The sequence below is a fragment of the Stigmatopora nigra genome, chromosome 4 (genome assembly GCF_051989575.1).
Source record: "Stigmatopora nigra isolate UIUO_SnigA chromosome 4, RoL_Snig_1.1, whole genome shotgun sequence".
In the NCBI taxonomy this organism is placed as follows: domain Eukaryota; kingdom Metazoa; phylum Chordata; class Actinopteri; order Syngnathiformes; family Syngnathidae; genus Stigmatopora; species Stigmatopora nigra.
Window position 1 is genome coordinate 7,516,537 of NC_135511.1, and position 22,670 is coordinate 7,539,206.

General features: G+C 39.8%; 4 protein-coding genes and 1 long non-coding RNA gene across 14 annotated transcripts in view; 3 read left to right on the forward strand and 2 right to left on the reverse strand.

The window, feature by feature from the left end:
* Window positions 1-2,403: 2,403 nt before the first annotated feature.
* Window positions 2,404-5,009, reverse strand: LOC144195078 (transcriptional regulator protein Pur-beta). The gene has a single exon (XM_077714458.1). It carries the CDS (start codon window positions 4,676-4,678, stop codon window positions 3,716-3,718), a length of 963 nt encoding a protein of 320 aa, XP_077570584.1. The 5' UTR covers window positions 4,679-5,009; the 3' UTR covers window positions 2,404-3,715.
* Window positions 5,010-5,459: 450 nt separating this feature from the next.
* Window positions 5,460-9,472, forward strand: LOC144195079 (histone H2A.V). 2 transcript variants are annotated; one of them, XR_013326043.1, is made up of 5 exons: window positions 5,460-5,796; window positions 7,361-7,438; window positions 7,543-7,673; window positions 7,744-7,873; window positions 8,692-9,472. XR_013326043.1 is itself a non-coding variant. In XM_077714459.1 (5 exons), exons 1-5 carry the CDS (start codon window positions 5,794-5,796, stop codon window positions 8,751-8,753), a joined length of 387 nt encoding a protein of 128 aa, XP_077570585.1. In that variant the 5' UTR covers window positions 5,492-5,793; the 3' UTR covers window positions 8,754-9,472. The 2 variants fall into 2 exon arrangements, 1 of the variants encoding a protein (XP_077570585.1); XM_077714459.1 differs by having other exon boundaries at window positions 5,492-5,796; window positions 7,543-7,656.
* A 247-nt stretch (window positions 9,473-9,719) lies between these two features.
* rnmt (RNA (guanine-7-) methyltransferase) lies at window positions 9,720-12,039 on the forward strand. The gene is made up of 3 exons (XM_077716087.1): window positions 9,720-9,987; window positions 10,527-11,076; window positions 11,608-12,039. Exons 1-3 carry the CDS (start codon window positions 9,770-9,772, stop codon window positions 11,947-11,949), a joined length of 1,110 nt encoding a protein of 369 aa, XP_077572213.1. The 5' UTR covers window positions 9,720-9,769; the 3' UTR covers window positions 11,950-12,039.
* Window positions 12,040-13,369: 1,330 nt separating this feature from the next.
* On the reverse strand, window positions 13,370-14,136 carry LOC144195881 (uncharacterized). The gene is made up of 2 exons (XR_013326176.1): window positions 13,992-14,136; window positions 13,370-13,897 (listed from the first exon to the last, which is right to left on the reverse strand). It is a non-coding gene; the product is annotated as an uncharacterized LOC144195881 (long non-coding RNA).
* The window catches only part of LOC144195878 (calcium/calmodulin-dependent protein kinase type II subunit beta), a 29,948-nt gene continuing 20,951 nt past the window's right edge, over window positions 13,674-22,670 (forward strand). For 3 of the 9 annotated variants that reach the window (XM_077715740.1, XM_077715742.1, XM_077715743.1), the window contains exons 1-7: window positions 13,675-14,020; window positions 15,415-15,509; window positions 18,176-18,235; window positions 18,316-18,370; window positions 19,095-19,160; window positions 21,549-21,621; window positions 22,328-22,430. In XM_077715740.1, coding sequence (XP_077571866.1) covers window positions 13,959-14,020; window positions 15,415-15,509; window positions 18,176-18,235; window positions 18,316-18,370; window positions 19,095-19,160; window positions 21,549-21,621; window positions 22,328-22,430 — 514 coding nt within the window. In that variant the 5' untranslated portion in view covers window positions 13,675-13,958. Of the gene's footprint in view, window positions 14,021-15,414; window positions 15,510-18,175; window positions 18,236-18,315; window positions 18,371-19,094; window positions 19,161-21,548; window positions 21,622-22,327; window positions 22,431-22,670 lie in introns of all 9 variants that reach the window. The other 6 variants (XM_077715745.1, XM_077715744.1, XM_077715747.1 and 3 more) reach the window with 3 other exon arrangements.

A 22,670-nucleotide genomic window follows, 5' to 3' on the forward strand; every position in this document is an offset into this window, starting at 1 on the left:
AACCATACATTTGAAGTAATAAAGCAGAGCTGTCAAACTCTGGTTTGTGGGCCGTATTCATTTCAACTAGAACTCATGTGGGCGGGGCATTTTATTTTTGGCCTTATAATTTAACTTACTTGCCGAAATTGATGGGGCTAGGTGTCAAAGAAATGAAAGTATTTAATTATGTACATACAATATTAGTGAGTTACAAAGTGAACATACCTGGGTTCAAATCCAGGTAGGTCCTCCTATGTGGAGTTTGCATGTTCTCCTCAGGCCTGCTTGGGTTTTCTCCGGGTACTGTGGTTTCCTCCCACATTCCAAAGACATGCAAGGTAGGCTGATCGGACACTAGTGAGGATAAAGCGGTTCAGAAAATGAATGAATAAATAAATCCGGACATTGTGTAGCATGTGGAAGGAAACTCACTGGTCCTACCGTCAACCCACATTTGGCCATTCTTAGACTGATGGCTGACAGGTGCTTCACATTCAGGACTAACAAAATAAAACGACAGCTGTCTCCCTTTTAGTACCTCCAAAATAAAACACGCCCAGTTGAGGCTTTCATCGCCCCGTTGACCTCATGTGTATTTTTAGATCTCTGCATGTGCTCCTTACTGCCCCATATGTGATATTAGAGGTATTCATGCAAACATTTTCTGGAGCGCGTACTGTCGTGGGGGTGCTGGAGCCTATTGCAGAGAAATATAGACAATATTTCCTATTCTAAACCTTGAATTACTTACTAGCTAATCGCTGGGCACACTAAGACAATCAACCATTAACGCACACACTCATATTTGGACAATTGGGAGTGTTCGATTAGACTAGCAGATGGAGGAAATCGGAGTACACAGAGAAATCCGGCACAGGACCAGGGAGGACACGCAAACTCCGCCCGGGATTCAACCATTGATCTCATAACTGCAAGGCATACGTGCTATTAACTCATACCTGTACCGCCAATGTATATCCATGTGTAGTTCATATTTTATTTTTAACTATGTTTAAGGCAGGAAGAATGAAAATGTTATAGGAGTAAAGTTAGCATAAAGTTTGTTTTGATTTTTGACTTTTGAATATTTTCTCAAGGAAAATGTGGTAAAGTTTAAAGATGAAGAGAGGCAGGCGATTACAATTGAAAAGTTCTTAAAAGATTAACAACAAAGTGACATTAAGTTGTAGAAATGTCAAAAAAAGCTACAAATTACATGTTTTATCATGTTGCCAGATAAACAGCAAATTCCAGTTTGGGGTAAGTCAGACCATCATGTTATTAATTTTAAAAGGAAACAAAAAAACACACGTACCCTAAGCAAAATTCTTTTTTTTTTTTTTTTTAATTATCATCATCATCATCATCATCACCATTTTGTCGTTGAAAATAACTTTTACAGCAGAAAACACATGACCGAAAACAGCTGCCATTTCACGGAACACAGTACTGGAAGAAGGATGTCATTCAATCTTGTGTGGTAAATCTTTATCAATACATATATTTATAAATCAATACAAAATAAAACTATTGCTCCCAGGTGGTATTTTGTGTGTCTCATGTGACATTTTCTGCTGTGGTTTCATTGGGAAAAAGATGTTTGCAAAGGAAGTAGGGGGGCAACGACATGAGGGACAGATGAGTGATGATTGTTCTTTTTTTTTCTCACCAAATAAAGGAAAAAATATTATTGAAGGACGCCCCTCTCCCAAAAAAGGCAACAAAAGAACATGCATGCAAAAAAAGGGGAAAAATTGTTGTGATGGTCATTTTTTGGGGGGGGGAGAAGGTGATAAATGAGGCCTGGAAGTGTCCAGGAGTGTTGCTATCAAACAAAAAGCTCTTGTTCAAAGCATAGGCAGGGTTTCCCAAACAAAAAATGTCATTACAACTATATAAAATATCAAAATCCATAACTTTTAGAACACGTCACCTGAAAATTTGAATTGATAAAGCTTTAAAATTGCTGGTATTATGTTTGCATGTACTGGTGTATATACATACACCACTTTTTCACTGATTTCTATGGAGACAATTAAAAAAAAAACATTTTCACAGTTAATTTGTCTTTTTTTTTTAAATGCTTTCATTTGTGAAAAATATTTTTAGGAGGGATTAGTGTTTTAAGAATTAAATCATACGGCAAGAAAGTATTTATGGGAATAAAGTAGTGTTGTTATAAAAACACTAATCTTACTAGTGGTTAAAAACAAGTTATTGAGTTATTAAGATTTAACAAATATAATTAGCAAGACAATATATATATATATATTTATATATATATATATTTTTTAAGAAAATAGTGTCCTAAGATTTTTTGAATTAAAGTTGTATTATTTAAAATGAGAAATCATGTTTGGGCTGTTGTTTTTGAATGTCACAAGAGACATTTTGCATGTAATATTTGCCCAAAAAATAATGTAGTATTGAAATTACTGATGTATTATAAGAATAGTGTTGTACACTTCCAAGATAAAGACAAAAAATTGTCAAAAAGATATTGGGATTCCTGGCTGGATTGCAAAATCAATAGACATCACGTACTTTGTTATCCATTATTAACATATAAAATGCTACAACAAATGTACACCACATACGTTACTGTATACTAAAACATGAAAACCCTGCCAGGATCCCAAATGACCCAATGACCCTCCATTTGGGAAACCCTGCATTCTGGGAAATAAAAAGAAAAACAAAAAAAGAGAGATGACCAAATCTCATTCTTTGAGTTTCTGTTTTTTTAATTTTTTTTAAATGTTTTTTGTTATTTTTTTTAATAGGCCACTTTCATAATAAAGGTCTTAAATTTCTGAGACATAAAACTCTTTTGAAAAATAATTCTATGTATACTTTAGTTAATTCTTTTTTTTTTTTTTAAATACTTTAGTACAGCACCCTTGTTGTTTTTCCCCAAAGCACCTAATCGAACAAGGACCTCAATAAACCTGAAAATTGGGGAGCCAATCAAATGGAGGATTGGTTTGTGTGACAAGATTGGTTGCCATGGATGTCACACACGGCGCCGATGTAACTCCAAAGTGTTGTCAACTCCTGAGTCCAAATGACCTCCCCAAGGGTGGGCTTAAGAAATGTGTGCTTGCAACACATTTACACCGGAATGGACTGGTTCCCTGTTGCCAGGGGGTCCACAACCTACAAAGTCGTCAAGCGAGAACTTCTGATTTGGAACCTTAGGCATCTGCCTAGGGTGTAAATGAGCGCTGGAGGGTGGTGGGTAGGGTTTCTGCAGACTACACGTCAGGTGAGCTCCTCTGATTGGCTCTCGAGTACAGAGTATCTTCTGGTCCTGGTCCTCGAGAAGGGGGGCTGCTCATATTAGCTTCTAACCAGGAAATATATAACCTCAGTGATCTGTCTTCAGCTGAACTTCTATCAAATGTACAATCAAAGTATATGTATTTTTTTAATATATATATAGATATTCTCAATCAATAGAGGCATCTCATACAAGGACTTGACTACTTGCCATGTATCTATAACATCCACCTAAGCTTTTTCTTGTTATATAGCACTATATAGACACTAAATTCTCTGTTGGAGATATTTCATTTTTACTTCCGCGTTTGAAAATAGTTCCGATTCGTCATGCACGTAATGGTCGCTCCTTGAACTCTGGATCTCGTTTCTCTGCCAGCTGTTGGAAGCTTGAGCGTGAAAACAAAGTTATCCACGAGCCGTCCGTCTATCCGTCCGTCCGTCCGTCAATCCGTCAATCGTCATCCACGTCGTCGCCCTCGGACTCTTCGGTGGCGGCCCGGCGTTCGAAGCCCTTGTCCCGGTGGCGCTCCTGGATCTCTTTCATCTCCTCGGCGTAGCGGCTGAAGGCTCCGCCGAACTTGGCCCAGGCCTTGAAGGGTATCGTGATTGAGTTCCTGTAGCTGGGCTTGACCTCGCTGACCCGCAAGAACACGCCGTACTTGTTGGAGCCCACGTCGAAGAAGAACCGCTTGGAGTCCACCATAATGGAGGTGCCCTCCGGGAGATCCCCGTAGCCCACCGCCCCTCCGGCTCCGACCCCACCGCTCAACTCGTCGTCGTCGCCGCCGTAGTCGTCAATCAACTTGGCCAAGGCGTCGCGGAACTCGATCAAGCCCTGGGCCGGCAAGGCGATGGTCTGGCCGGCCTGCATGCCGGCCATGCCCCCGGAACCGGCGGAGAAGCCCGGGCCTCGGTTGACCGTCTGGCGGATTCGCAGGAAGCGGCCCCGCTGGTTCTCCTTTAAGTCGAGGTAGTATTTGCGGTTCTCTCTCACCAAGAACTCGCTCTTCAAGGCCCGCCGAGGCCCGCTGTCATCGCCGCCCGCCGACTGGGCGATCTGCTCCGGGGTGCTAGGCCCGAGCTGGGCGTAGTGCTCAATGAAATCCCCGAGGTAGTCACGGAACTCGGCCGCCACCGACATGGAGAGAGTCAGCCGACTTTTGGAGCCCCCGGCGCCGACCTCGGCGATTTTAATGAACCGGCCTTTCGCGTTCTGCTTCACGTCAAGGTAGAAGCGTTTGTTTTGAATGTCCAACCGCTTCGAGGCCAACTCCTGCGTCTCGGGCTCCCGCTGGTAATGCTGGAAGCCGCCGCCGCCACCGCTACCACCTCCACCACTGCCTCCCCCACCTCCGCCTCCTCCGCCGCCGCCGCTGCTTCCTCCGCGCTCACTTCCACTGTCCCCGTCCGCCATCTTCGCCACCAGCAGCCCGTCTCTGCGTATCTTTGACCCCCACCCGCTTGGCGAGTCCTCGCTCGCGGAAGAGAGAAATCAGACGCCGGATATTGTACGCTGATTGGCCGCCACGACTGTCAATCCTCCCACAAACTCAAATTTCGCTTTTTGATTCGTCGATTTTCTTGCCCTTCAAGTTGAATGTGAACGCCTCGTCTCCGGTGACGCCACAGAGTGTATCAAATTTACGTTAAAGTCAAAAGCACCAAGGGGCTCTTTTAACAAATTAGCAGTGTTTATAGTCGCGCACCAAGCCTGCACACTCGAAGAGGCGGAATATACACGCGTCATACATACAATTACGACGTCCTGTTTTGTGTTTTTGGTACATTTTTCAGAAAAGGGTGCCTCACCTTACATCCCGCCCATTTGGAAGAAATAACTGAATACTAAATCCAGATTGGTCGTCATTTTTAACCAATCCTTCTCGTATGCCTATTCGCTGTGTACCTTGTCAGTCAAATGGAACGCTAATGGTTGAGCTGCTTTGCGTGTATTTCATCTACAGTCGAAAACGACAATGTATACGCAAGTCGCAGTGTTTGTTTTTAACGTTTATCTACAGTTTTAGCTGGCAGCGTTCGTTTATTGGATAGTTACAACTCTAATACTGTATATATTTGGCGGAAATGAAGGGCTTCGGGCTAAATCCGATCTACTTGGACAAAAGAAACGGTGTACTTGATGCTGATTGGGCTTCATGTTTGCCAATCCTTTTAATACGTGTTTATTGGTTGATCTATTGGCCAATTTTGTTGTCAGTCAAAGTAGAATGTCAACGCCCCTCGGAAGTATACTCACGTTCCAAGTACCGCCTACCTCGCGCGCGCAAAAGGCAGGCGCGAGTACTATGTAACATGTTGGGGGATGGGTGGACGCTGTGTAAACTTCACGCGGATTGGTCAGATTGAAGGATAAAATAAATAACGCGCAATTTGGTTGGATGCTTAGGTTCCCAATACGACTTTTCCCCAAAATACTTGGTAAAACGGGTCGTTATTGTTTCTTAGCCCTCGGAAACTGAAATTACTCGCAATCATCTTCTCTACTTCAATCAAATCAAGAAGCGGAAAATGGTACGTACGAGTCTGCCTGTGTTATAAGCGCGCATTGGGACGGCGGTGTAGTCATATAATGATTAATATTCTTTGTAACTCGCAAGAAAGTCATGCTCTTAATAAGAAGGTTCTTGGCTAACTGTACTAGCTATAGTTGTCAGTATGAACTGAGACGCCTGGATTCCGTGGTCATGTTATTCGTTTTATTTTCAAGTGGCGTTTAACAAAGAAAAAAAGGTACATTTTATTAAAAAAAATAAAATAATAATAATTTATTAGGGAGGAAATATTTTTTGGGGCAAATAAAAAGTTAAACTTGTTTAAAAAAAATGTTTAGTTTCCGGGGCTGCTGCATCAGTTTTAAAATATCGCTTTTTTTAAACTGATACAGAATTTTGTATTTTCTGTTTATTTGTACTAAATTTTTTCTAATTTCATTTAGATTTTCTTTCAGTTTTGTCTGTATTTTTATGTCACTTTTCCCCTCTACAAAATTGGAACTTTTCACGGATGTCACAATATCACGTGAATAAAATAACCTTAACGTAGTATTCTCTTTGTATAATTTTTTTGGTTGTTTATTTTAGTCAGGGTTGAAACTCTTGTAATTGCATTTGGGTGGTACATGAATGTAAACATTGGCTGGACGGTGATGGAATTGCACACTTAAAGATGTCTGCAAAATAAAATAATTAAAAAGGACAAAAACGCGTGTTAATATCAAACAAATAAAACTTAATTAGGTGTTGGAAAGAACAGGGGTATTTATCACATGTGCACCAATTGTACCATAAAACATTCCATCATAACATTAGGGCTGGTTCAAATGATTATTTTCCTCCTGACTGATCAATCTTTACATTTAGTTAATTAATCTAAGGATTTTTGGGGGCAATTATATGTAATTATTTATGATTATTAATGTTAAAAAAACATCTTTTTGTAAACAACCTCTGGTTTAAGTGATGCAAAAATAAAAGATGTAATGTTTTTAACTGGATAATTTTAATCTCGTTATAAGCCCCAAAGTCATTTTGACTGGAGTAAAATAGTTCCGTTAATGTTCATTACATAGTGCACAAAGCTGAACCATGACTCTTTACAAAGCCTACATACGACATCCTTGTTTATTTTCTTTCTTTAAAACGGGTCCATACTTGAGACTTTCTGGTCCATTTTCTTTTTGGCTATTTCATTGTGCTACTATCCCCTTCCCAAATCGCTGGTATGCCATTTCAGCTGTGCGCATCTTTTCAATTGACTGTATGCACGTGTCCATGTATTTATATCATCAACATTCGACTGTATGTTGCGCTATTTGACGCATGTATGCCGACTAATAGGAACGCAGCTGTAGCGCTTGGCCCGACATTCCGGGCGAGGCCCAGTTGAGATGGATAAACTACACTACATTACACCATATACTGGTCGCCAGTCAGTTGTACAGAGAACCATTCACTAACCTAAGAAGTATTTAATCTTCAATTTACATCTTAAAATCGCCCAAATGAACTGTTCATCAACTCATAAATAATTTTATGTGCATGTACATGATCATTTATGTGAATATTGTTTTTTACAGGCTGGCGGCAAGGCAGGAAAAGACAGCGGCAAAGCCAAGGCCAAAGCGGTATCCCGCTCACAGAGGGCCGGTTTACAGGTGAGTGGGTCAAAGTATCACACCTGTGACAGGAGTACTACCAATAGTTGGAATAATAATTTTATTATACATATATTTGTCAATGTCCCCTTCCCAACCTCCAGTTCCCAGTGGGACGTATCCACCGACACTTGAAGACCCGCACAACCAGCCACGGTCGCGTCGGAGCCACTGCTGCCGTATACAGCGCTGCCATTTTAGAGTACCTCACCGCTGAAGTGAGCAGTTTGTATGGGTGTGTTATTTTGTGTCGTCTTTTACATGTGCATGTGTAGTTTATATTTGAAATGTGTTCTGTTCTTCAGGTCTTGGAGTTGGCGGGCAATGCGTCCAAAGACTTGAAGGTGAAGCGCATCACTCCACGCCACTTGCAGCTCGCCATCCGTGGAGATGAGGAGTTGGACTCGCTCATCAAAGCCACCATTGCTGGCGGAGGTGTGTATCACACAAGGATACGCACACACACACACACACACACAAAGGTTCTTGTGGGTCCTTAGGATGCTTAAAAGTCATTTAATGCCTTATTTTAAAATAAGGACGTATTGGCATTTAAGCATCGTAATATAATGGATGGGTTACATTAAAATAAAACATATAGAACCAACGTCATTTTACCCGGGAGTTCTGTTAAAGTGCAATGCAGCTGTACGGCATGGGAGTAATTTTGGGGTTACCTTAAAATTGTTCAGTTGTTGATGTTTTTGTTTTAATTGATGAATATTCAAACTAATTCAATTACCCTGCTATCTGATGGCCACCCCCCTGCCTCTGGCCCGGAGTCAGCCTGGGATAGGCACCAGCAACCCCCGTTACCCTAATGAGGGTAAAGCTGTTCATAAAATGAGATAAGATGAGATAATCCGTATTTGTAACAAAAAAAGATGACTGAATCAATCTTAGGTGCACAAGACTTGCTACACTCTTTTTCACCAGTAGATGCCGGCAAAGTAATATTTACTATTTGTTGGTTATTTTCTGTTTTGCTGTAAGAAAACAACCATTGCTGGATTAATTAATTATTTATGATATTGACCCTAATAATATACTTTTGATTCATACAGTATCTCAGAATTACCACGCGTGATAATTTTTCTGAAGATATTCCCTTTGAAGTAACACGTTTGTACTGATACTTATTTCTAGTTCTAGGTGTGGAGAAAAAAACGTAAATAGATTTTAGTAGGAAACATAATTTTATCTTGTTGGTCTCATATACTGTGTAAAAAATTACACTTTTTGTGATTTCCCAGGTGTCATCCCCCACATCCACAAGTCCCTTATCGGGAAGAAGGGGCAGCAGAAGACCGTCTAGACGCCTCACATCCAATGACATTTTTTCTGGACTGCGATCCTCAGACCAGAGATATTTTTTTATTGTTATTATGTTGAAGATAGATAACCAAGAGTGATTGTTTAGTGTTTGTGTTGTTATACTTACCCACTTAACTAGAATCACTTAACTATAATGTTTTTGTATGCCTCGTGTTTTTAGAATGCCTGAGTGGGGGGAGGGAGTTCATGTCAAAATGGCGACAGTGGATATGTTTGATTGGCCTGGTGTTTTTATATTGAAATTGTTAAAATCATTTCTTTTTTATATGATAACAATTTGTTTTGTGGTTATTTTTTATTGATTAAAGCGTATTCTCCATATTTTGGGAGGCGGCAAAATGTGCAGCGGTGCTTTGGAACTGCACAAGTATTAGCAATTTTCTTTTAGGTAATTGAAGTGAAAATTAATTACTTATGCATACATGTTTTTTTTAAACTTGAAAAATGTGATGACATGCCACATGTCCAACCCCTGCTCAATGTGACATGTCACCATATATGTATACAGTATATCTATAAATATATACACACTAGAAGTTGCTATTTTTACTTAACCTCAGCAGGGCTTTGACACTCAAATGTACTGTCAGTGCATATGCGCAACTTGAATCAGATGCCATGACATTCTTGTAATGAGCGACCTAACTTTTTTCTTAAACTGTGTTTTCTTTGTCTGAATAAAACACCCTTTGTATGCAAGCTCTGGACTTGACAACTGCTTTCCTAAATGCAAAGAATAGTTTAAAAAAAAGCTGAATAATATTACTCTTTTTAAGAGTTATTCAATTTTATTAAATCATTTATTCCTTAATGCTTTAAGTATATATAGATATTAAAAAAAAGAAAAAACATGGATGTATAATTTTGACTTTATTAATTTCTAGCCTATCTAACAGTCGAAAACGTTTGTTTTTGAACCCGGATGTTACTACTAATATTGACCGGGAAGCAGTTTTATGCGCATGCGCCGCGCTTACAGCTGCAGACCAAATAAACATGGACGCTAACGGGGACAGTACAGAAAAGAAAGAGAATTTGCTAACGAGAAAACGGGATTTGGACGACGAATCGCATCAACACAAAATACCAAAAAATCAGGTTGATCACAACACCAATGTGGCCAACCACTACAACCGGCTCCAAGAGGTCGGACTGGCTGCGCGGAGCCAAAGTCGCATCTTCTACATGCGGAATTTCAACAACTGGATTAAAAGGTTTATTGCTGATATATTATACTTTAACCTTTACTTCTTTCCCAGAAACAATTTAACTCAATTAGTAGTAATGGGCGATCACAAATGTATATCGATGCTACACTAATAATTTGAAATTTTTTTTTTATATGAATAAAAATTACGCAATGATTCTCATACCATAACACTTAAAAAAAAATGACATTAAGAATGCCTGTCAAAATGTGAACTATATCACGCACAATGTTTCATCCCGGGATTTTTTTCATCAGGCTTTGGTAGTGGAAACACATGATTGAATATGATACTATCACAACAAATGTAATTAAACGCCCCTGAATAAAATAAATAAATATACACGAAACATTTGTGTGGATAAAACAAAAGAACTTTATTTCCTATCAGGTTATTGTCCTTTTCTGATTGATTGATTGATTGGTGTAATAAAGTTAACCTGTCCAGCCATGAACGGACAGTATTTGATGTAATGTGGTAAATAATGCTTGCAGTGTGTTTCCTGACAAAATTGCCAAGTTGATCCAGTTTCAATCTATCCTCAGCGTCCTCATTGGCGAGACCGTGGAGAAGGTTCGCAATGCCGGGCAGCATAGTCTTTCTGTCCTCGACCTGGGCTGCGGCAAAGGTGGCGACCTGCTGAAATGGCGCAAGGGCGGCATCGCTCACATTGTGTGCGCCGACATAGCCGACATTTCGGTGGAGCAATGCCGAAGCCGCTACGAGGACATGCGCAAGAGGAGTCACGGCAACCAGTCGTTCAGTGCCCAGTTCATCACAGCCGACTGCACCAACGAGCTCCTTGCCGACAAGTACGACAAGCCTGACGTGAAATTTGACATCTGTAGCTGCCAGTTTGTGTACCACTACTCCTTCGAGAGCGAGAAAAAGGCTGACACGATGCTGAGAAATGCCTGCGAGCGCCTCAAGCCCGGAGGATTCTTCATCGGAACCACGCCGGACGCCTTCGAGCTAGTCAAGCGATTGGAGTTGTCCGACTCGCTCTCTTTTGGCAATGACGTGTTCAAGGTGTCTTTCCAGGCGCGAGGTGAATACCCACTATTTGGATGCCAGTACCACTTCAACTTGGATCAGGTGAGTATCTCATACTTGCACTCAAACATTTTTTGCTTTTGAACCATACGTTGACACTTTATCACAGGGTTTGTGATTTCATCAGCAAGCTTGCCACTCACACGACTCCCTAAAGCAATACGTTTACGAGTATAGAATAGAGCAGGGTTAGGGACCCTATGGCTCGGGAGCCTTATGTGGCTTGTTTATTTTTTAATTCTGAGTATGGTTCTCAAGGAAAAACATTTGAAAATATGAATTGGCTGTCTCTGTCAAAACAGTTCCCGCCCCCTGGAATACAATAATATTTTATGATATTGTACAACAAAATTGAAGGTGCATTGATAAATAAGAACAGTAATTCTGACCTACTGGTGGATGGAAGTAAATATGATAGGTCAATTCTCATTCCTCAATTCACTTGTTTCCAATATAAACTTTCCAGTTTAGAATATTTTCAAAGTTCCCAAGACTTCATATGGGAATTCATGGAAATTGTCCAATTTTTGAAACAGTCTGTAACAATACACGCTCACGTTTTGTACATTACAGGTGGTGGATGTCCCGGAGTTCCTGGTCTACTTCCCCCTACTTGAGCGTATGGCGTCACGCTATGGCATGAAGCTAGTGAGCAAGCAGCGTTTCTCCGAGTTCTTCCAAGAGAAGGTCAAACGGAGCCACCACCGCAACCTCATGATGAAGATGCGATCCCTGGAGGAGTTCCCGGGTGAGCACGATGGACCCCCAGGGCCCGAGGACAAGGACGAGTACCGGCATGCCCGCGAGCACTGTGACCGGGCTGGTCAGGCCGGAATCCGTCTCGGTACACTCAGCAGGTCTGAGTGGGAAGCCGCCAGTATCTATTTGGTGTTCGTCTTTCAGAAGACGTCCTGATAGGAGACAGAGAACCTGAATCCAATCTGAGGAACTGACCCATTTCGAACCCCAGACATATACACACACACACACACACACACACGCACGCACGCACGCACACACACACACACACACACACACACACACACACACACACACACATGTATGTTATATGTATTTGTGTTCAGAAATAGTCCTCACAGAAACACACACGCATTATCATGTCTAGAAGGTATCTGTCGACATACCTACTCATGGGATTCCTTATTTTTCTCATAACAGCAGTTTTGATAAACATCGCGGATTAGACGATTTGAAAGAAGATGAATGATGTCATTGTTTGTTTAAGGAGCAATCTTAATAAAGACATTAGAAAAAATGGTCCTTCTCTTTTTGTATAAAAATAACTGAGTCTGTGGAGTGCCTGGTCACTTATGAACACTACAATTATACTATACCTTGACATAGAAGTGTCCAAACATATGAGAAATTTGAGATAAGAGGAAAATTCCAGACATAAATAGTTTTTTTTTTTAATTGAATGCTTTTATTGTCATTTTGCAAATATAATGGTGTTTTAAAGCTTCACCCGGAAGTGCACAAATAAATCATCAATAAATAATAATAATAATAAATATTAAATACAAGTCCACACAATGTTCTCTAATTCAGACACAGGTTTTGTCATCATCATTGACTTGACAAAAGCCTAATTGTCATCATACCCAGCTGCATATGACAGTATTGGTAAATTCCTTGTTGGCTCAACATGCCCAGCTGTCAGCGCACTTTGTACCGTTATTTTGCAGATTGCATGGTGGCTGCGTGCTGCTAACTAGAAGATGGGAGTGGAAGTGTTGCCAGCAATTGTCAATTTCCACCAAAAACACGTGTGAAGATCATTTCAGACAAAATTGATACAATACTTGTGCAACATAACATTTCGAGATATTGAAAATTTGACTTTTAAAACACATGCATTACATACAAAAGACAAAAGTACAAATCCATGCAAACAGAATCCCTACATACGCTACAGAGATTTAGTGCTTGTCAAACCTGTATGTCCTGTTGTGTGTTTAGGATTCCTGATGCACCCTTGTCCAAACTTGCGCTCACCCACTCCTTCCCCCAAGGTTCCTTTTCATAAACGACAATACTATATGATGTTGTCACTGTCTCAGTCAGGCTGAAATTATAATATAATGACAAATTATTTATAGATTATGTATTGTTGTTATTTTAGGTTTATTTGTTTGTTTGTTGTTGTTATGTTTGTGCACTTCCCTACTTATTATGTATTGATGATCTTTTATTCATATTTATTATTACTATTTACTGAATATTTATTGTGTTGAGTACTATTTATGTATTACTTTTTGACAATATTTGTAACTATTTATTGTTATTATTTATTGATTATTTATTTGTCGGTTTGCTGTTATTTGTGCACTTTCTTACTTATTCATGTTGGTGGCTACTTATTACTTATTATGTATTGTTATGAGTTACTGATTATTAATTATTATTGATTGATTTATTATGAATTATTATGATTATAATTACTTATTATATTGAGTACTTATTTATGGATTATTTATTGATTCTTTATTTATTTCGTTGTTGTTGTTATTTGTGCACTTCGTGGTGAAGCTTTAAATGTCATTATGTTTAAAAGCATTCAGTTCAATTCAATTTGTGGCAAAGTCAGGCTCTCGTGGGTGGGAGAGAAAGCGAGGGAGGTAGGGAGGGTGGTGGTAGCGATCGGGGGAGACAGAGCGAGAGAGAAAGCCAAGGAGTCCCTTGACACTCGGCTCGGTGTTTCCCGATTAAACCTCGCTTAATCACTCAGCCTCGTCCGCTGCCAAAGTGCAGGGCGACTTCATTTTTGAGGGGCAACAGGGCAGACCTGTTGTTTGTATTTTACTTCTCCCGTCCATCGACTGGTTCGCAGACGCTATTTTACCTGAGACGCGGAGGAGCAAAGAGGAAGAAGGAGATTGAAAATCGTCAACAACAAAAAAAACATGGCTACAACGACGTGTACGCGATTTACGGACGAGTATCAGTTGTACGAGGAGCTTGGCAAGTGAGTGACTTGTGGACTTGGTCTTGGCCGACGGCAGCGCGTGGGAAGCGGGATGACATTTGTCGAAGCTTCGGCGTGTGCGTGGGCCACTTCGGGCCAAAGTGCACGGGGCTCTTTTTCAATGCATGTGTGTTAATTAACCTGCCTAACGCACACGTTTTCGAATTTTAGGCAATTACGAGTGGCCTGCTGGATTTGCTTTATCATTTTTTTATATATATATATAAATGTCTTAGTTCATGCATGTGCAATATTAAATGATGTAAACATTTGTTGATGAAAATATGAAATATGCAACTTTTTCTCGCATATAGTTTGTTATTTGCGCTATTTTTCATCACTCGGCGTCTTTCAATGAACGCCATCGACTATATCGCAACATTTATGAGTCAAAGTTATGAAATTATTATCATGAAAATGAAGAGAGGAGAGCTTTAGGGTCTTGTGAAATGAGGTGGTGATGGTAATAATTAGAGTTGAAGCTTGCTATTTTTGCCCCTCTATTCCGCAACCCAGTTGTGTTCTTTCAACTAATGCTGATGCTATCTTTATAAATAAATAAAAACATTGATTAATTCATTGCTGCTTATGCTTGCAAGAGTCACAGGGGTGCTGTAGCCTATCCCAGCCAACTATGCTATAACGCTATAACAACGGCGCTTACACCAGGGAAAAAATTGAGTTAGCCATAAAAAAAATATTGCATTCATTCATTTTCTCATAAGGGTCGCTGGGGGTGCTGGAATCCAGCTAACCACGGGCACCAGGCGCAGACACACTGAATTGGTGGTCAGCCAATCGCAGGGCACAAGGAGACGGACAACCGTTCAAGCCCACACTCATTCCTAGGGGCAACTTACAGTGTCCAATCAGTCTACCATGCATGTTTTTGGAATGTGGGATGAAACCGGAGAACCCTGGAAAAATCCACATAAGCCCAGGGCGAACATGCAAACTCCACACATGAAGGTCCAAAATTACAAAGGGAATCCATGATAGGGACTACTGTAGCTAATCTCCGCTTTGCCAACTACAAACTCCCTGGAAAAATAATTGGGACACCTCAACGGCCCTTTCGTTCATTTTTTGGATGTCTAAAGGGATTTAATAATTAATTAATTTATTTTTTACTCAGCCTTGAATTCATTAGGGTCTCACCACTGACCAAAAAGTAGAACACACAACTAATGGAAAACAAGATTCTGTTGAATTTGACATAAAAATACGCTCTCGTAAAAAGGCGAGTACACTATTGCAGTGTCGAAAGAGAATGAGTGAAAACGTATTCCCTTCTTTCTTGTAAATGTGACAAAACGACACATAGCAAATAATTTTCTCCTTTGGTTGAATACATAAATGCACGTTTGATGATGGGTTTTTGGTTTTGTTTTCAGAGGTGCCTTCTCAGTAGTGCGCAGATGTGTGAAGCTGTGCACAGGACAAGAGCACGCAGCCAAAATCATCAACACTAAAAAGCTATCTGCCAGAGGCAAGTACTTCCTGTTTTGTGTTCTTATATTATGTGCAAGTAGACGTTAAATATTTGAAATGTTATGTCATGTCGTGCTTGTTGGAAGGAGGTGATTTTGATTCTAAATCATCACATTTTTGACTGTATTTTTGACACATTGAAACACAGTTAGTTTATTGCATTTGTCAATTTTGCAAGAGCAGAATTTGTTTTGTTGTTGAGAAATTTGTTTTTTTCAGTGTTTGTTGTTTTGAAAATAGAATCATTTTAAACTGGTATATAATATTGGATTTTACTATCGCTTTGGGTTCCCTTGAGATACATCATCTTTAATAATTGTTTCTTCATCAATATTTTCCAATGATTATGGACTCCCATGTGGAAGTTTCTCACCAAATCGCTAAGAATGAGCTGGCAAACCTTACAAAAGAAACACACTATTGCATTTCTTGTATCCTTTGGACATGAGTCTTAGCTAATGACTATCATTGGATGTAGGAATATTGATCGACCAGTAAAAGAAGAGCCTCCATCACTGTGGGTCTCGCACCAATTGGTTTGTCAATAGGCTGCTTCATTAAGCCCAAACAACACCCAAGATACATAAATTGTGACTCTGGTCAACATTTTACCTTCCACTTTTCTTGGAATGATTTGAAACATACTAGCCAATGATGAATCCCAATCTGCTCAGTATCTTTGAGAAAAATTGAAAATGAAAGTGGCCCTTTCAAATCACATTGTAACATCACACTTTTTGTTTCACTGTCGCGCCGCCATACTTCCTTATTATTCCATTTGCGTGTGATTGGGGTGAACAATAGTTTATCGCTGTTGCAAGATGTCGGAGCCTGGCGTTAGAACAGTGCATACATTTCCCAAAAGTACCGTGACGAAAATTGCTTGGATGTGGAATAATGTATTTATTCATCTTTGCAAAAGTCAAGCTCTTCAACTCCTATTTCTGATGACCTTTCACTTTAAATTGCGTAAGTTAAGCACATTGCTCCACTCCTGTGTCGAAAGGTATTTTTCATTCATTTTCTGAACTGCTTTATCCTCACCAAGGTCGCGGGGGGTGCTGGAGCCTATCCCAGGTGACTTTGGGCACGAGGCAGAGGACACCCTTAATTGGTGGCCAGCCAGGCAGGACATAAGGAGACAAACAACCAATCATGCTCACACTCATACATAGGGGCAATTTAGATTATCCAACCAGCCTACTATGCATGTCTTTGAAATGTGGGAGGAAACCGGAGTACCCAGAGAAAACCCACGCAGGCCCGGGGAGAACATGCAAACTTCACACAATCTGGATCTGAACCGTTCAGTAGTCCCGCCGTATTGCGAGGTGTATTTAGACTTAAAATATAGAATAGTTTTTGCATTTAAAAATGTAATTATTCACAAGTTAACTATGGACCACATGTAGTTAACCATGATAAAAAAAGAAATTTTGCTTCCCAGCACTAATACACTCGTACATGATCATGTGTTTGTCTATTTTACAAAACTGCATTTGGATATGTAGTGATGACCCCATGTGACTCATCCCCTCTGATAAATCAATACTGGCTGTAATCAAATGGCTTTTTCCAACTGCCAATAAAAAGCCTTTGCTTACGTCGCTAAAAAAGGGCGCAAACACATCCAGCTTTACTGAACTTGGTGCACGACAAGTGAAGTTGAATTGATTAAATTGCTTTTGGTGTCTTTGGACTCAGATGGACTTGACCCACAGGGCAGCCCTGTTCATTTTTGGACTGTCCCAGTTGTAGGGGTAGCAAGGCTGGGAGGTTTGTTAGGCTGTTGGGAGTGTGCCATCACCACTCTCATACCACCCCCCACCACTCTCGTGTCAATGCGGCAAGTGTCGTTTAATGAGATTAAACCCATCCGAGATTATTTTGCTACTATTAGCAAGAGACGACGGCTAATCTCCTCTGATTGACCCTTTAATGTCACATGTCACGTCAAAGCATTGTCACTTAACTTTGACCAAATTCTGATCGATTTAACATAAAATATTGGACTAATGAGGAATTGTCAGAATGATCTGGTGTCCTGTCTCAAAATCAGAGGGCAATTTTAGCAGATGCACAAATAATTGCTCATTATCATATGGTTTATTTGGGTCTTTCATTTTTTTCAGTATTTCCACTACCCATAAATGAGCTAGTCATAATAAAATGTATTTATTAATATACATACATAAAACAACTTAATAAATCTGACTTAAATGTAACCTTATTTTTCACGTGTGTCCTTCTCACTTCTCATTTTCATTCAAACGACTTCTACTGAATGTGTTGCTCGAGGTAGCCTCGCTTGCATCTACTCCATATTTTTTCCATCGAAAAACTCGCTCACAACTTTAGCGACGCTGCAGAGTGGCTTCCTCTTGCAAGTTTCAGCATGGATTTTCATTTTTATGAATTTACAAAAAAAATCTAATAAAAAAAATTCCCCTAGAAAATGTAGATTACTGCACCACTTTTTTATGAACATAAACCTTACTGTAGTTGATATTAACAAAAAACAATAAGGAGTAACAAAAACATAAAGACTTATGTCTGAGGGACTGTTGCAGAACCCTTAATTATTAGTATGCCATTAAAAACGTAGCCTTCCTCGTGTCTTTTTTTTTTCCCTGCTTAATTGTTACTTTGCCGTCCAACTGTCAGATCACCAAAAGCTGGAACGCGAGGCTCGCATCTGTCGCTTGCTCAAACATCCCAACATTGGTAAGGACACATGCATTTTTGTGTGTAGGATTATGGTTTGTATTGGTTCACAACATTTGTATTTTTCCTTGACACTGCAGTCCGTCTTCATGACAGCATATCGGAAGAAGGCTTCCACTATTTACTCTTCGACTTGTAAGTTGCGGCTTTCCTTTTCATTTTTTCCTTTGCTGGTCCCTTTCTTATATCATTATGTTTATTTTACCATCTTGTTTTTCATTCTCATTTAGTTTCTATTAACTTCCTCTTTTCTTTTTTCATGTGTTAAATTGACCTTTTACCCCTGGCCTTTTCCTGCCCTATTTATCCTCACTATTCATTTCAATACTGTACCCTTCCTTCTCTACAGTGGTACCTCGACATACGAGTGCCCCGACATATGAGCAATTTGAGATACGAGTAAAATTTTGAACAGATATTTATCTTGAGATACGAGACAAATTTTGATATACGAGCAGACAGCAGACGCGAGAGGAGGCTCATAAGCTCGTATATCGAGGTACCACTGTATTTATTTACTTATTTCAACTGGTCTTGTTTCTTCGTTCATTTCTTCTCATGATTTCCTCACCACCTGCCTCTGCTATGATATCCTCTTTTCCCATTTCCCTTCTCTTCCTCCCCCTTCTTAATTCTACGTATACAATTGCGTAACTCTTTCCCACGAACCCCCGACCGTCAAATTCATACCTTCTCCCGCGCCAACCACGGCTTTCTCCCTTGTGTGTTCCTCTTCCTGTTTCCATAGTTACCATTTGGATTATGGAAGGGGGGTGATGAAAAAAAATTGATACTCTGTTTCGGTTTGTGGCAATTTGTGTGTATTAATGTGTCTTTAATTGGATGTGTGGCCATACAGGGTGACTGGGGGTGAATTGTTTGAGGACATCGTAGCCCGAGAGTACTACAGTGAGGCTGATGCCAGGTAGGAATGAGCCTTTCGACAGATACACTGTTGCTTCCGATCTTTTTAACTCAGCAAACTTGTTCAGAATGAATTCATGTAGGTACATAGACTTTACAATGATACCTCAAAACCTTCCACCAAAGTCCATTGTCAGCCAATAAAAGTTATCTCTTTGACTTTTGTGTTTATAATGGATGCCTTGCCCTTCACCAATCAATCACCCAATTATGAGATCATTTTTTTGGCATTGTCCAAGTTGCCACAGCTCTGTAGGCTCTGTAAACTAATATATAGCAATATTTCACATCAATGTCATGGGTACAGTTCAATTTCATTAAAAAAAAAATCTAATGATCGATATAATGAACATTACCCTGCAAATTATTATTATTATGATAGTTAGGGAAAAGCTTTGCCAATGGATTGGACTTCAAGATATTATTTCTACTTAGGTTTTTACCACGTGATCTGGGATCTTCTTACAGTGCTAGTCTTGTCATACTATCCTTACAACTCATTGGAAATGTTATTCCATTTCTCGTACTCTTGTGTCAGTCTTACAAAAATACACAAAGGTCTCAAATATTAAAACAAAAAGGACAAGGATTGGGACGATTTTCGGACAGTTTTAAAACAGCGATTGGTACCCTGACACACTCAAATAAAAAAAACCTGTATAGCTCTCTGTCCTCCCACTCACTAGACACTCAGTGGGTGTGAATCCTGCTGGCTGCGTGTCTCTGATGCCTGCTATTCGTCACATATTCTGCACATTACAATCGCTCATTGCACCTTGTCCACAAGCCCGCCCGTTTGCAGACACACACACACACACACACACACGCATCTTTCTGTGTAGGACTGGAAAATTTGCCTGGCACCAGATTTCAGCTTCCTCTGTGAATCACTTTCATTGAATACAAGCGCTACTTTTAGATCGCTTCCTCTGTTCTCTGCTGCGCCTCTCAAGGAACCGCAGCCTGTTTTCCTCAATTAAATAACTAAACTTCCCACATTGGAATGAAACAGCTCCTTAAATTTATACACTATTAAATGTAATTGCGGTGTTAATGTGAAATACAGCTAAATTGGAATTCATAGGTATCTATGAAATTTGATATTCTATTATAATTCAATCTTTGGCATTTGGCAAGTCTGGATCACCAGGTCCTTGAAGTGGACAGAGTTTCATCTATGCAGAGAGTGGGATGTTTGGATGACGAGAAAGCGGCAGGATGGAACTTTTGCATTTGTCACCTTGATGCCAGACGGCAATGCCGAGGGCAGAGCCGGAAAGTGTTGATCCGCACACTTGTAGGCTTTACTTCTTGACACACTTTACATGTACTGCAGTTTAAAAGTGGGTTTTTAGATCATAAAATTCACAGGCTGAAACTTTGACATGCTTTCAGCACAGAACACAACAGATAAATATACGCATTCACAAAGGATCATTTTCCGGGATTTTATTATACTGTCCCTACACACACATACACATACATATATTCATATATATACATATACATGCACAGATGTACATGTATACATACGGTTCAATCAAATCAATCAATCAAAAGCCTTTATTGTCATCATACACAGCTGCGTATAACGAAATTGATGGAGCTACTCCACAAAGTGCGTTTTCCCAGTAAAAACATAAATAAGTAATATAAAAATGGAAAAAGTACTGGCATGGTAAATTCTAAAATATTGCCCAATCTAAGATATTGCACATTGTTATTGCACACCCCGATGTTATTGCACAGAAGGGATTATGTTTCTTATTCAGTATCCTTCAAATATGTTGCCCTCCCTACTCACTAGTTAGTATAAATAATGTTAGATTATAGTTGTATTACTACGGCAGTTTCGGCTTGTCCCTTGTGGGGTTTCCATAATCAAATGTATCTACTTTTTGCCTTTCTCAACGCAACACTCTGCATTCGTCTGGCACATGGGACAAATTTGCCTATCTATTTTAACTAATTCGAACTACCTTGAGGATGTGCGGTTGTGGGAAAAGGCGAATGCAAATCATGCAAGCACACCCGCTGACCCGGTTTACTGACCCAGCTGCTTTACCTTTGGGCGCTCGTGCTAAATTTGCACTTTTTTTCCTTTTTTTTAAAGCAGAGGAACATGCTCAGAGCTAAGTCAATGCAGACAATTTCAAATTATGGCAGGTCATTAAGTCAAAGCATTCAAATTCCTAGTGTCATATCCAAACTAAAATGATGTTATAATAAGAAACTCAATAGGATGACTGGCATGTATAATGAAACAACTGAGTCAGTAACTGAAAATTTTGAATATTATTTATGCAAGCCAGGCAGGGAGGGAAGTCTTTGAATATCTTTAATGTAACTTTTTTGTAACATGTAACATTTTGTCTGTTTTTCCTTAAAGCCACTGCATTCAGCAGATTCTGGAAGCTGTGCTTCACTGCCATCAAATGGGCGTTGTGCACCGAGATCTAAAGGTGAGCGAAACCGAGTCAACGTGCTTGTCATTGACCAAGGGATCTTACTTCTACATGCACTTTTGTTTGTTTGAAAAATTTGGAGAAAAATGGAGAACATTTTTCAAGGCCAAAACATTTATGATGCGGGGCAACCGAGAATTTGACCGAAAAAGTTGTAGAAGGATGAAAAATTCATTAAGTAGTAATTCACTCTGTTTCAATTTAATTTACATTAAATCAAATCAAAAGCCGTTATTGTCATTATACAACAGCTGCATATAAGGAAATTGGTGGTGCTACTCCACAAAGTGTGTTTTTACCAGTAAAAAACATAAATGAGTAATTTTAAAAGCTAATTCTAAAATATAACAAAACCGCAACACTTAACGCAGGGAACCCTTCTTTTAATTTAAATTTCAAAAGCCCATCTGTTCAAACCAAGCAAATTATTTAAGCTAGTCCTTTTCTTGAAACAAAGTGTGCGATGTCAAGGGAGAAACAGTCGTGTGTCCAAGTGGGTATAGAGGCCCATTATTAGAGTCTCTTCTGACAGAGAATAATGAGATGTGCTACATTATCTGGGCCACCCACAATGAGCATTTACACTATTGGCACACCATGTCAGGCTTAAAGCAGAGGAGGGTAAAGTCAAATGTGGCATGTCTTTAAATAGCATCCATGTCTTGTCTTTTGTGTTTTCCGTGTTCATGTGCAAACCCTTCAGCCAGAGAACCTGCTCTTGGCTAGCAAGTGCAAGAATGCAGCGGTGAAGCTGGCTGATTTTGGCCTGGCCATTGAGGTGCAAGGGGACCAACAGGCCTGGTTTGGTAGGTAGAGAAAATGTTAAAGATACCAGACACATAAACACATTTTCTTTTCACTACCTGACATCATTGTTAATAGAAAATACTATCAGATTCAAATTTTATATACACTTAACTTATACTATATACAGTGGTACCTTGAGATACGAGCTTAATACGTTCTAGGACTGAGCTTGTATGTTTGTTTGACCACAGAACTCTTTTGAACGTTGCCAGACTTCTTTTAAAAAGACCTCAGGCCCA

What these genes read in the sequence shown, in the direction of transcription:
- LOC144195078 (XM_077714458.1), bottom strand. Translation starts at nt 4,678, where the DNA reads ATGGCGGACGGGGACAGTGGAAGTGAGCGCGGAGGAAGCAGCGGCGGC.
- rnmt (XM_077716087.1), top strand. Translation starts at nt 9,770, where the DNA reads ATGGACGCTAACGGGGACAGTACAGAAAAGAAAGAGAATTTGCTAACG. An exon ending in TTCAACAACTGGATTAAAAG is followed by an intron (nt 9,988 to 10,526) that starts GTTTATTGCTGA and finishes ATCTATCCTCAG; the next exon opens with CGTCCTCATTGGCGAGACCG. An exon ending in ACCACTTCAACTTGGATCAG is followed by an intron (nt 11,077 to 11,607) that starts GTGAGTATCTCA and finishes TGTACATTACAG; the next exon opens with GTGGTGGATGTCCCGGAGTT.
- LOC144195079 (XM_077714459.1), top strand. An exon ending in CACAGAGGGCCGGTTTACAG is followed by an intron (nt 7,439 to 7,542) that starts GTGAGTGGGTCA and finishes CCCAACCTCCAG; the next exon opens with TTCCCAGTGGGACGTATCCA. An exon ending in TAGAGTACCTCACCGCTGAA is followed by an intron (nt 7,657 to 7,743) that starts GTGAGCAGTTTG and finishes TCTGTTCTTCAG; the next exon opens with GTCTTGGAGTTGGCGGGCAA.